General features: G+C 37.9%; 1 protein-coding gene across 1 annotated transcript; it reads right to left on the bottom strand.

Annotated features, from left to right (window-relative positions):
* Nucleotides 1–593: 593 nt before the first annotated feature.
* pstpip2 (proline-serine-threonine phosphatase interacting protein 2) lies at nucleotides 594–11,877 on the bottom strand. The gene is made up of 14 exons (XM_026173504.1): nucleotides 11,775–11,877; nucleotides 10,888–10,988; nucleotides 9,210–9,284; nucleotides 7,435–7,469; nucleotides 7,220–7,326; nucleotides 7,073–7,135; nucleotides 6,367–6,465; nucleotides 5,622–5,667; nucleotides 5,251–5,330; nucleotides 5,070–5,168; nucleotides 4,047–4,143; nucleotides 3,860–3,944; nucleotides 2,646–2,683; nucleotides 594–1,714 (listed from the first exon to the last, which is right to left on the bottom strand). The coding sequence occupies exons 1-14, from the start codon at nucleotides 11,808–11,810 to the stop codon at nucleotides 1,659–1,661; spliced, it is 1,017 nt and encodes a 338-aa protein (XP_026029289.1). The 5' UTR covers nucleotides 11,811–11,877; the 3' UTR covers nucleotides 594–1,658.
* Between the last annotated feature and the right edge of the window lie 745 nt (nucleotides 11,878–12,622).

Raw genomic sequence — 12,622 nt, 5'->3', positions numbered from 1 at the left:
ATCTGAGAGTCATGTCCTTAGAATACGACAAGATCCAAAGAGCTGACACAGGAGACGAGAGGGATCTTCAGATGATTTATCTACTGTTTGCCAAAGCCCCATCAGGAATGGTCTTGGTGGCTGTCAAGAAGTCCTTCTTAAGGAAGGGAATGGGGAGAAAAGGCTGAGGTGTGCCAAACTGCACAAAAACTGGAATCAAGATGAGAGAAGTGGCTACAACCACCTGTATATCACAGTTGAGGGTCTGTCATCGTTGGAGCTGCATCTTTTAACCATTGTTAAAAAAAAAAAAATGCAAAAATTGACAGGATTAAAAATGTAGAAAAGTACAGTCAGATTTCAATAAATAACGCAATACTACATAAAGAGTGTGACAGCAATAGCTTCATCTCTTAGCATGACAAACACAACCACGTGATCCTAAACACACTGCCACTGAAGTGAAAGCATGCCTGGACATAAAAATGCCCACTAATAGTCATAGATTGGCCTCCCCAGAGCCTGTATCTCAACATTACTGAAGCAGTGTGGGATCATCCTGAGAGAGAACAGAAGAAAAGGCAGTGAACATTTGAAGAAGAGCTTTGAATGTCCTTCAAGAAGCCTGGAGAACTGTTCCTGTAGACTACTTAAAGAAACTAGAAGCAATTTTGACTAAAAGAGTTCAGGCTTGTTGAATAAATGCGATCGTACTATTGGCTTTCAAACTCATTAGAATTGTACGCTTTATTTCCATGTTTGTTTGCACACGTTTAAATAAATTGTTGCACTTATTAAATGTAAAGGAATGAGGGGTGTCTGAAGATTTTTGTACAGTATTGTAAAAACACTGTTTAATGAATAAAAATGTCTCAAGAAGTGCAGTGAAGAACAATGTCTTTAACAAAAACCAACAGCAGAATCAAATGCTATCTATTTACTTTTTGCTACAAAAAGTCGTTAATATGGGCAGAAGAAGAAAAAAAAAACACAGTGAAACTATTACAATCCTCCTCCAATATTCAGAAATATTTTATAAATCATCATCACACACACTTTAATAACAGGAATGTTGGTTCAGAGCATAAAACCTTTAACCCTTGTCTGAAAAAGTGTTGGGTGCAGGTTGCACTTGACTAGGGTGTGTCTACTATGTGTGCATGAGGCTTTCTCGTATACCTGTCAGCTGACGTGACACTTTCATACTCAAGGGGAAATGAAACCTAGATTACACAGGATCTTATTGTGTTTGAAATATGAATAGACTATTTTTTTTTAAATAACTAAAAGTAAAATGTGACGCAGTCATGTAGAAGAAAGAACCTTGCGTGACACCAACACATTAAAAGGCTGTCTGTCAGCACAATGAGCCCCTACATTAATACAGGAATTCGACAATACAGCTGTAGATGTTTATCACTAACGTACTGCAAAAGCATCACCATTTAAGTCTGTTCTACTTTTAAAAACAGAATCAAGTACTCCAAAATAAAATGTTCACTATTACTTAAACCTAAAACTCTATGTGCATTTATGACACACGTTTTCCTCTTTGGTATGACCTTCTTTTTACAGGAAATCAAAAAAGAGGAAGTGAGGAGAAGTACAAAGTAACCCTGAGGTTTGACACAAAGAACAGTCCACAGTGTGTGCAGTAATGCCTCCTGCAGATATGTGTGCTAGTACTGGATAACACTGTAGCCTGCGTCCTCCACTGTTGAGTAGTGCGAATCATCTGCAATAAAAGCAAACATTAAAAAACATTTAACGTTTAAGTGTAAAAAGCAGAAGCATGGATCAAAGGAAATACACAAATATTTAGTTTCAAACATTCACAAATACATAAAATGCAAATAGAACATGTTTGGAAGATACCAGTATGATTTCCTGGTTATTATGACCTACAGTTTTCTGTGTGGAAGCTACACAACAACACAAGGTCAAAGTTCTAATTTCAGTGCTGACTGAGCATGCTCTACTCAAAGTAAAATGTGACTGGAATGCAGGCTTGGCCCTACATTTACGCCACACTAAAGCAGATGTCTTAACTGGCTGGTTTGGCACATTGATGTAAAAGCTGTGGCCTGTGAAGCTGTTGTGCTGCCCGATGAACACTGCAGCAGGTAAACTGTGCCCACAATGTGACCACATTTAGGTATTCCAAAACAAAAACCCTAAAGATTCACTATGCAGGCCTCAATTTTTAGGAATGTAGATGTTGTCGAGACAACCGACTGTATGCTTAATAAAACAAGACCTTTCATTGGGCTTTTAACTATTTAAAAAAATATATATATTATGCTTGTAAAAATGACTGATGGTGCAATTTTCATTATTTCCCCAGGAACTCAGTACAACTGGCAACAGTTTGGAAAACTGTTTAACAATTTCTGAATGCTTGCTTGGACTCCAATTTCTGTGACCGTATGCTCTAAATTTAAGTTTGGCTGTGATCACACAAAAAGAACAACATTCGATAATTTTATATTAAATATTTGTTGACTGGAGCTTGGAGTACTTTCAGTAACTGAAACAAATCAATGTACATAGGCTCACATGATGAGTGAACCTGGGACCTTTGGGGTCTCTGGACAGTAGATAATTTTGAGGGTTGGTAGTCTACTTTGATAGTGCACTGTATTTAAATACAAATAAAGCAAACATACCATTACTGTTCTGTGTTGGCAGAGGTAATGGTCCCCTCCTGCAAAGTGAATATGAGCAAAAAAAGCAAAGAATCAGAGGTGTTCCAACAATGCTCTGCACATGTAGAAAAACAGGTTTCAGCGTGAGAGAGATAATTATTTGATCCCCTGCTGAATTTGTATGTTTGCTGAGTTCCAAAGAAATGAAAAGTTTCTCATTTTTATGGAGAGATGCAGAATATCAACCAAAAAGCCAAACCCCCCCACTGTGTGTCAATGTGGCATACAGATTACAACCAAGCAACCAACTAATCAGTCAACTACAGATAATCCTGATCTCAACTACTTATGAGAATCAGTTTTATTCCATTCCAATCTCCCCACCACCATGACCAAGACCAAAGATCTGCCAAAGGACATCAGGGACAAGACTGTAGACCTGCACAAGGCTGGAATGGGCTACAAGACCAACAGCAAGCAGCTTAGTGAGTCGCCCTCGCTCTGAAACTCCATCCAAGATCTTGCCTCATGGGGTGAGGATGATGACGAGCAAGGTGGTGGATCGGCCCAAAACTACGTGGGAGAAGCTTGTTAACGATCTGAAGGCAATCACCAAGAAAACCACTAGTTACACACTACGCTGTAATGATTGAGATCTTACAGTGCAAAGTCTCCCTGTTGGAGAAGACGCATGTAGAGGCCTGTCCCGGTGAACATCTAAATGATTCAGAGATGGCTTGGGGAGAAATGACCCAGGGAACACCATCCCCACAGTCAAGCACTGATGTAGAAACATGCTTTGAGGCTGTTTTCCTGCTTAGGGTACACAATGACTTCACCTCATTGAGGAGCCAATGAATGCGACCATGTACCGAAAAACCTTGGACAAGAACCTCCTTCCCTCAGCCAGAACACTGAAGGCTGTGGATGGATTCCAGCGTGACAGTGACCATAAACTTAAGGCCATAAAGAGGTAACCACCTCAATCCTACAGAAAATCTTTGGAGGAAGCTGAAGCTTTGAGCTGCTTTAGATTTAGATTTAGAGAGTGATGACCAACTACAAGAAACGTCTCCACTAAGTCATGTTTGCCTGTTGATAATGTGTCTCTCTCCATTAAAGTTACTACCACAAATTTTAAGTGAGCAAACAAATTCAGCAGAGGATCACAGAATTATTTCCCATGCTGTTAGGAGGCAGGCGGCACCCTTTGCTGGAATCCTTCTCTTTCATACCTGTTGACTGGTGGAGGCATTCGAAAGGATGGTGCTCCAGTTGGAGATCTCTGACCACTATAGAAGTTCTCATACACAACCGGAACTGTTAGAGAGGAAGATGGAAATTGGTGACATTTTGGTAACTCATGAGACTGTGCTGTTAGATAAGAAGCTCTTTAAATACAGTGCTGTCGTTGAGTCCTACCTGGTGGTTTATCACCAGTCTGTCTGAGGTTTACAAAGTGTTCAATATCTTCCTGGATGTCACACTGCTCTAGTGACTTCCTCACTTCCTCATAGAGCTATGCGAACATGCAAAAAAAGACAGTAAAACAAGCTCAGAGTCCAAGCAACTCACAACAAAGACATAAATATATGAAGTTGCCCAAGAACCTTAAACCGCAAATAACTGTGTTTTTTACACATACAGAGAGCAGAACATGGTATAAAATGCAAAACGGACTGTATAAATATAATGTGTTAAATGTCTGTGCTTATGCAGATACTAAGATTAGCGTATCTGTATAAGCAGATAACGGATTATGTCATGTCTTTTACAACAAGGAAGAAATAAGTACATATTGAGTCATTTTAATGGTTAAATTTAAGTAGTCCAGCTGTGATACTAAAGTGCAGCCTAAATTTGGGGTATTTTGGAGTATAAATACTGCTTAAGTGCTGGCGGCTTGTTCAGGGTGTTCCGTCTCTCGCCCTATAATAGCTGGAATACGCTCCAGTGATCCTGAATTGGATAAGTCCAAGAGAATGGACTGACGGATGGATGGATGGATAGATAGGTCATTTAGTGTTGGATAATTTCTTGTAAATTTTGCGGAAATTCAATCAATATTTTTCCATACATTGGAAGATGTATATTGTATTATACATCAGTGGATTAATCTTGCCAAACTTCCAGGTTACAGGAAAGGAGTCACTGCTTTCCTGTACAATCCTTTTGAAAGAAAAGGAGTGTCCAGAACAAAACAAAATTCCCCCCTTTCTTGGGTCATATTATAATGTGTGACCAAGTAGTACAGCTGAAAACAGTTGTTGGAGGTTCATAAAACCAGTGGGCTAAAGCCAAGACAGCGAAGTCACAAGCTGTAGAATCAAAAAAATGAGACGCTAAAGTGGCCTTATGACCAACCTCCCTGATATTTCCCACCATTCGACCCGCTCTTTATATAAAAATACTGATTATAGTGATCGTGGCAACTGGAAACTTTACCTCGTCACTGGTCACACATTGCTGGGATAACTGGTTGAGGTGAGTCCAGACTGTGTTTCTCAGAAAGTTGATCCGCTCCACTGACTGCTTCTCAAACATCTAAGGGGCCAACAAAAACAAAATCACTCGGCCCATTTCCATAATGTGTGCTTTTGTTAGAACTTGAAGGTTGTTGTCTCACCTCACAGGCTTTGATATGCTCCTTTATCCAGTCATCTCTAATCTTTCCCAGTGTAGTGATATTCTGCTGGTATAACCTGTCTGTAAATGGAAGACAGTATAAAAAGTATAAATGAGCAAACTCAGCGCATTAACTGAGAATATTTAAGCCACGTTCGGCTATGCTTCCAGTTATGTGAGGCTATACACTGGCACTATAGTGTAATGCTAAACTTAATCTCTCCATGCCAGCATGGTCACCATGAAGATGTTGCCATATTGAAGTTAAGCACACAGGGGTGACGTGACCAAGATGCTAGCATCATCACAGTGTGTGTGAATGGGTTACCGAAAGGCTAAGTCATTCCGTCCTGCTGTTGTTTGCTTTCTTACCTGCTTCTTCTGCGTTCTGTTTTGCCTGCTGTGCTTTTGCGTAGAGCTGAAACATGACAATAAAAGGAGGAATGAGATATTAAAAATGAGAAAAGCCCTCTACTGAAGGTCATACAGACATTATTCCTGTTTTTTTTGTACCAATGAGCTGATATAATAAACAGAAGTCTGAGGGTCAGAACCAGTAAGGGTATCTTTTTCTCACTAAACACTATTGTTTCATTTGCAACCATGTGTTCATCAGTCTGCATCTTCCTTGTTAAGTACTGAGGCTTTCTGAAGTACAGTTATATGTTTTGCTGACACCTTAAAAATGGGCATTAACAACAACACCTCTAAAACGGAAATAAGCACTCCAGTGGTAAATGGTTGGGACTTACACGGCTCTTTTCTACCCTGAAGGCTCAAGGCGTTTATTTACCACAAGCCACAACTACCCCCTCCCACTCACACATAGATTGCTTTATTGTACTCTGTTTCACACACAGACTTTTACTCCAATTGATGTCTCAGCGACTCAAAAAATAATAAAGCCTCTTGAAATTGTGACCAGTGATTTAAATAAGTGAAAGTCATAGCAGCAAATACAAGTACATATATATGTGTAAGAGTTCAAAGAGATTTCAAGGTTCAAAGTCCAAAACTGGGGCCAATAAATGATATAATGCCTTTAGCATTTATCCCTTCATTCATTTATATCACATTAGATACTGATCAGTGCAGGTGACTGCTGTTGTCACAGTACCTTTTCCATGTGCTTGGTGTTGTTGGTGTTGGTGTTTCGGTTCACGTTCTGATCCGCTTCTTCTTTGTCTCGACACTTCTGGTCATAAGTCTTCTTTGACTTGAGACAAAACCACAGTAGGTACTTTAATAGTGTATTTTGACACTTTGATGAAAAAAAAGAAATTCCCCAAATATATAAATAAAGTCAGTCTATAGAGACCATGTCTTTTGGTGCCACCATCTGATTTCTATTGTCACAGAGATGACAAGCACTTCTACTTTTGGAAAAGATTTTAATGGTTTTAAATGCTGCCCTGCTCCTCACTTCCCAGACTGGTAAACACAACTTCCCCCACCAAAGAGGAAGAACAGCAAAAGGATAAGAGCGGCATTTTCACAACACAATTGAAACTCATCTTACGTGACTCACCAATGGGAGATCTGCTTGGGGCCACATTGTTTAAATACTTCTGGTTTTCATTTTACTAAACACGGGACAGAACACGAGCTTAGGACTGCAGCTTTTGAACCTTAAAATTTGAATAAAGAAGTGTTTTTGACTTTGGTTTTGCAGACCAATCACCGCAGCTACTTCATGTGACTGAATCCACGAACTAATTATATCAAGCTATTGTTTTTGTTATCACAACTAAAAGAAGCAAAAATGTTCTTGCAGAAAAGTCATCAGTCCTGGTTGGTCTTTGAAGATTTTTATTTTTACTTACATCCATTGTCTTCTTGTACTGTGAGGACCTCTGTTTGTGGAGAGCATCCATTTGTTGTTCTACCTAAAATGACAAAGTTCAGCATCATCATTAATATATTACCTGAACGCATTCAACATCTCAGTGAATTGCAATGTGAATAAAAACCTTTTTCCTAGCTTCTTTCTGCTTTTCTTTGAAGTCTTCCAGTTTCTTGGCCTCCTCCCTCATGTTTTGGGCAAGTTGTAAATGTGACAGACTCACTTGTTCAGTCTCTGCAGGGCGAAAGCATACTTCAGATTGCAGTCATCATAGATTTTATAGTCAAGGATTAGGGTAATTAAGGAATCAGGCATGATTAAGGTAAGAAAAAAAGTGCTTACGTAATTTCAACATGTCCAGGGATCTCTTTAATGTGCTGAAAAAGCAGAAGAAGACATTATTCTGCACATTGAATTTTTGGTGTTGGAGCTTGCAAATACAAATCATGGATCCTGGACTATGATCAATGGTTTATCAAATATGGCATTCCTCAAGGATCCATTTTAGGACCTCTTCTTTTCTCATTATGCATGTCACCCTGTGGCTCTAGCTTTGATAAAAACAATATTCACTTTTACATAGATGATACTAGCTACCTGACACACTTGACAGCCCAATGAAGAACCTCGGTGGTACTTAGAAACACTCATCCACAGCTCTATCATGTCTTGTGTAGAAAACACTGCAACTCTGAGTTTCTCAAGTTAACATAAAGATAAAACAGCAGTCCTGTTTTAATTCAGTTGACAGTACAATTGAATTGATTCTGAAATACAGGATTTATTTAAATATTCTTTATTCATTTTTAAAGCCCTCTGTGGATCAGCTTCACAATATATCACAAATGTCTTTATACCTCTAGGTCTTTGAGGTCCTCCTAAAGACAACCTGCTCTTTTCTGTTATTACTTTTGTTTTAAACATGCCATGCAAATAAAATAAACTTGATGTGGCTAATCTAAATGTATGCGTGTCTGTCCAATGCACCCACATAGTCTATTGGTGCATCTTGCAAGCAGAGATGTAGCATTTAGCATACCATCTTCTTGTCCAAATATAGTTACGTTTGACTCCAAAAAAGAAGAAGAAGAACTAAATAAGCTTTGCACAGGATTTAAAATATCACAATCTATGGTGCAAACAAGCAAGCAAACCTGAGAAAATAAAATGTTCACATTTTAAAAGAGGAAGGAAAAGTCTTGTGGAGGTTTTCTAAAAGAATTACTAAGTTTAATGAATTACTTTTAAATACATAATACATGTAATTTGATACCAGTCGTAGTTTGTGATATGACTGGTCTTAAAATAGTCTTATGAATTGTGTATTCTGTCTAAAAAGTTATAATTTGTTATTTTTCACTTGCCAAATAAGAATAACATTTTTCTCTATACAGTTCTTCCTTTTCACCCCCTAAAGTGAAACTGGCTGGCAGGCCTCTGAATCAGCGACATCTTTACTATTTTAATTATAGAAATGTGAGTCAGACAGAACTGTCTGACTCTTAAAAAAACAACACCAATTCATTTGTCTAGAATAAATCAACTGAAATGCTGTAAATAACTATCAGAACAATGAAAGTACAACCTGACAGCACATCGATTCTGTCTCGTTCTAACTGATCTCAAGGTTGTTGTAAAAACATGGATGAAAAATGCCTTTAATGCAGTTCAAGTAAGTCCTTTGATAGGACATCTTTAAAAGATGAGTCTATCAATAATGCACTATGATTTCAAGAAGTAAATTATGTAGCTAAGTCGTTCCTTCCTATAATGAGTGCGAGCACTCATTAAACAGGAACTAGGCTTGCTAATAAAAGATCGTGGTAGTGGTGTCATATAAAATCTGACTACATCAACATTAAGAACCAAACTGTCAATTTTACAGAAGTTCAAACTTAATTTCGAAATTCAACTTGTGAAACAGACTGAGAACAACAACAAGAACCTTTGGTGACTAGACTCATTGTTTTCTTTGACCTTACTTTCTGCACTACACTTGAGTCCAGACTACAAGGTACTGTGTCAGTACTGCAGAAACCTACTCATGCATTAGAAGGGGTGAGGCTTCCTGTAAATACAGCACATAATAACAGCATATCAACACAGAGGTCGCTTACTTCATCTCACTGTGTCCACACACCTTCTTGGACAAACTAAGGAGTTCTTTGGCATACTTCTCTTCAACTGATGCCCTGAAAGAAACAACCAATTGAGAGTGAGGGCAGCGTAAAAGCATACATGCAAAGATTCGGCCAACAAACAGAGCAGTCTGCCGGCCAACAGACTGTATATGAATTTACATGCAAAACCCATACTAGACATCTCTGAAAGGTAATGCTTAATCACAAATTTACATTTATACATCCCTTAGGCTTCACTATCAGTATTTTTCAGAAGTTATAAATTTCCATATTAAATTATTAACTGATACAAAAAAGACAGGACAACATTTACATGTGTGGTGTTATAATTGGAGTCTGTTCTTTCCCTGAAGAGTTTTGACAGGCACATTTAAGCAATGTTGGAGAAGTAAATGGAAAATAATTAATCAATTCTAATATGCATTATACAATGATAAATATTAAAAAACATACATATAAATATACAACTGAATACAGTTTTACTATACAAATGCATGACAATGCTATAGTGCTGACCGCTTACAATTTGTTTAATTTGCTAAGCAATGCTAATAGGAGACTTAAAGTAAAATGCAACGCTAACACATCTCAAATATAATTACACAACAACAGATCAAGATATAGTTAAGGAGGGCGGGCTGTCGTGGCTGCTCTTTGGTGTCCTGAAGAATTTGCTTTTGCATAACTGAAAGCTGAAAGAATTCGATTGTTGCCGCCGTTTCCCACAAAACACCTCACTCTGACCGTGTTTCCTTACTCTACTTTTATTTTGGTAAATCTTCCCACAAATATTTTTTAAACCACTGCGGTTTAAAAATGGTGAGTCCCAAATTAGGAAACGTCCAGTTGTGTTGTGGCATAATATCCTCCTTTTTTCATAGCATTAACCTCACTAGGTCACGTTTCTGACTACACACTGGACTTTTATATGTGTGGGGTGTTTTTGTTTTTTTGCTGTGTGCATGTGTGTGTGGGAGAGCACGGACAGATTAATTATTATAAGAGGAATTAATGATTAGATGTGAAAGGTTATACGTCTCTATTATAAAACCTGATGCGTCACATCATTCCAGTGCGCAGAATTAACCTTGGAGTATTTTTAGAAAGCAGAATTGTACTACTTTTCTGGCATTTAATCATATAACCGCAGTAGTGCCCTTTGCACAAATTACAAGACGGTAGGATGTGTTTGTGTTTCCTCTTTGTTAAGACAACAATGCAAGTCACAATAATCCTCACTAATCAAAAACTCGTGCCATAACCTCTCTAAAGTTCCTCAAAAGCTTTTACACTGACTATATAATTCATAATCAAAATATGTATTCATCTGATTTTGTTTTAGATTATAGCAACAAAAATTTACTTTTTTAGGCAACTTTATTCGTTGTATTCCAGTACTGTCCTTAATGTCAAAATGCTGTCCTCCTCCACTACACTTGTCATTCTCAGAGTTTATTTTCTTTTCACTCTCTTTATCATAATTGCATGCCTGCAGCCAAAACGTGCACTACATCTATCTATCTTGCAGTCAGTTATACATCGCTGGCAACAACTGGCCTGTAAATGTAAAGCTTGAACACAGTTTTGCAGACTTCGGTTAGAGCCAAACATCCCATCAGTTGTGCATTATTACATATAAGGATGACGACATTACCTGGCTTTCATAAAATCCTCCACCTCCTTGCATGTCCTCTTGCCATCATTGAGATACTGAATGATGGCATCATACCCGACAGTGGAGGTCAGGTCCGAGTTCTGTCAGCAAGATGCACAGACAGTATTACAGCAGACAGTTTTACAGCAAAACACATATCCTAAAAGAAACAGAGAGCTGTACCTCTGCTACCTCTTCTCCCACACCCAGGTCTTAACTGTACGACAGCCAGACTGGCTAAACTTGTTTAAACATCCCTACAGACATAAACGAGCACTGTAGCTTCAGAATAATTGACTCTGAGTTTAATTAATGTTTGGGACTAGGCATCTCTGTAATTTAGTTAAGGTGAGGGCAACAGCTTGTAATCAACTTGCCAGACTTTTTATTGGTTTAAAATACACCATATCAGGCCGTATTTAGACAATGCAAAAAATCCTGTAGTGAAATTTAACTACACATATTTGCTTATGTTGCGTAGAAGCAAAGTTATTGGTACTCTCAGTATTTCCACTCTAATCTGCTGGATTATGAAGTTTACTCTTTACTCCACTAAAGGAAATGACATTTACACTATTTACACTGCAGAGAGAGAAACGTGATCTGATAAAATATCGGTCTGGTTACACGTGAATGCTTATCAAAAACTCCCCAGCAGTTCATGTCAACTGTTTTTAATAGCTTAGTTTTGATGCTCCTGTTTCCATACTATTTTACAAACGTTAGATCCCTCAACAGGATTCCCGTTTCTAATAATTATTACAATACAAAAATACAATTTTTTTAATTAAACCATCTGAAGCTGAATCAAAAAATAAAATGTTTCTAATTCCAATCACGACTTCATAGAAAGACAAACAAACAAAAAGGACAAGAAAAAAACTCACCCAGAAGAAATCCTTAAAATGAAGGTTCTTCATCATGTAAATGGAGCAGGCAACAGACAGGTGCTTTATCGCAAACACACACTGACCATGTAAGAGAAAGAGCCGACTGTCAGGCAGCTACACGAAGCCCGTCAAAGTGGCGCACGCGCACTCACGTGACAACTGGAGCGCCAAAAACCTCTTGCGCTGAGCTTGATTTTTGCCGCCATCTGATGGCTGATGGGCGTACTTACAGTGTTTACAGATGGTATACACTGGTCCGATGATAGAGAATAATAATAATAATAATAATAATAATAATAATAATAATAATAATAATAATAATAATAATAATAATAATAATAATAATAATAATAATGAGAAGAAGAAGAACAACAACAACAAGAAAATACAACATGATTTAAGTAGTTGATTTGAGGGGGTTTATCCCTAACAACAAATAAAACAAAAGTAGTACACTGTAAGACAACATGAAATCCTAATTTGTAACGTAATCGGTAAATAGAGCTGTTAAATAAACACAATGTAGACAAACAGGAAAACCTTGCAGTACTGTAATACCAGCAGTAGCACAGTAATGGATTAACTGTCCATGAACCTGTCGCTGCTAAAGATCAAAAATAGCCCATGTTAATGAACAACCTCTTCAGCTTCATGGACAATTCATCATTGTCCCAAGGTGCAGGACTGAACCATCCCTTTAGATCCTTTATCTCGGTGGCTATTACACTGTGTAACTCCTAAATAACCAGAAACCAGATAGGAAATCATATTTATGATTTTATTTTATTTCATTGGTTTTATCTGTGTCGTGGTTTTTGTAGCTGGGCTTTATTCTGTTCTTGTGT

This window comes from Astatotilapia calliptera, chromosome 7 (genome assembly GCF_900246225.1).
Source record: "Astatotilapia calliptera chromosome 7, fAstCal1.2, whole genome shotgun sequence".
Lineage (NCBI taxonomy): Eukaryota > Metazoa > Chordata > Actinopteri > Cichliformes > Cichlidae > Astatotilapia > Astatotilapia calliptera.
This window is presented reverse-complemented; position numbering and strand designations above follow the sequence as displayed.

Coding starts and splice junctions, on each gene's coding strand:
- pstpip2 (XM_026173504.1), bottom strand. CDS start 11,810: ATGATGAAGAACCTTCATTTTAAGGATTTCTTCTGG. Junction 10,989..11,774: donor ATTTTAAGGATTTCTTCTGG/GTGAGTTTTTTT, acceptor TCTTGCTGACAG/AACTCGGACCTGACCTCCAC. Junction 7,470..9,209: donor TGTGGACACAGTGAGATGAA/GTAAGCGACCTC, acceptor CTGCTTTTTCAG/CACATTAAAGAGATCCCTGG.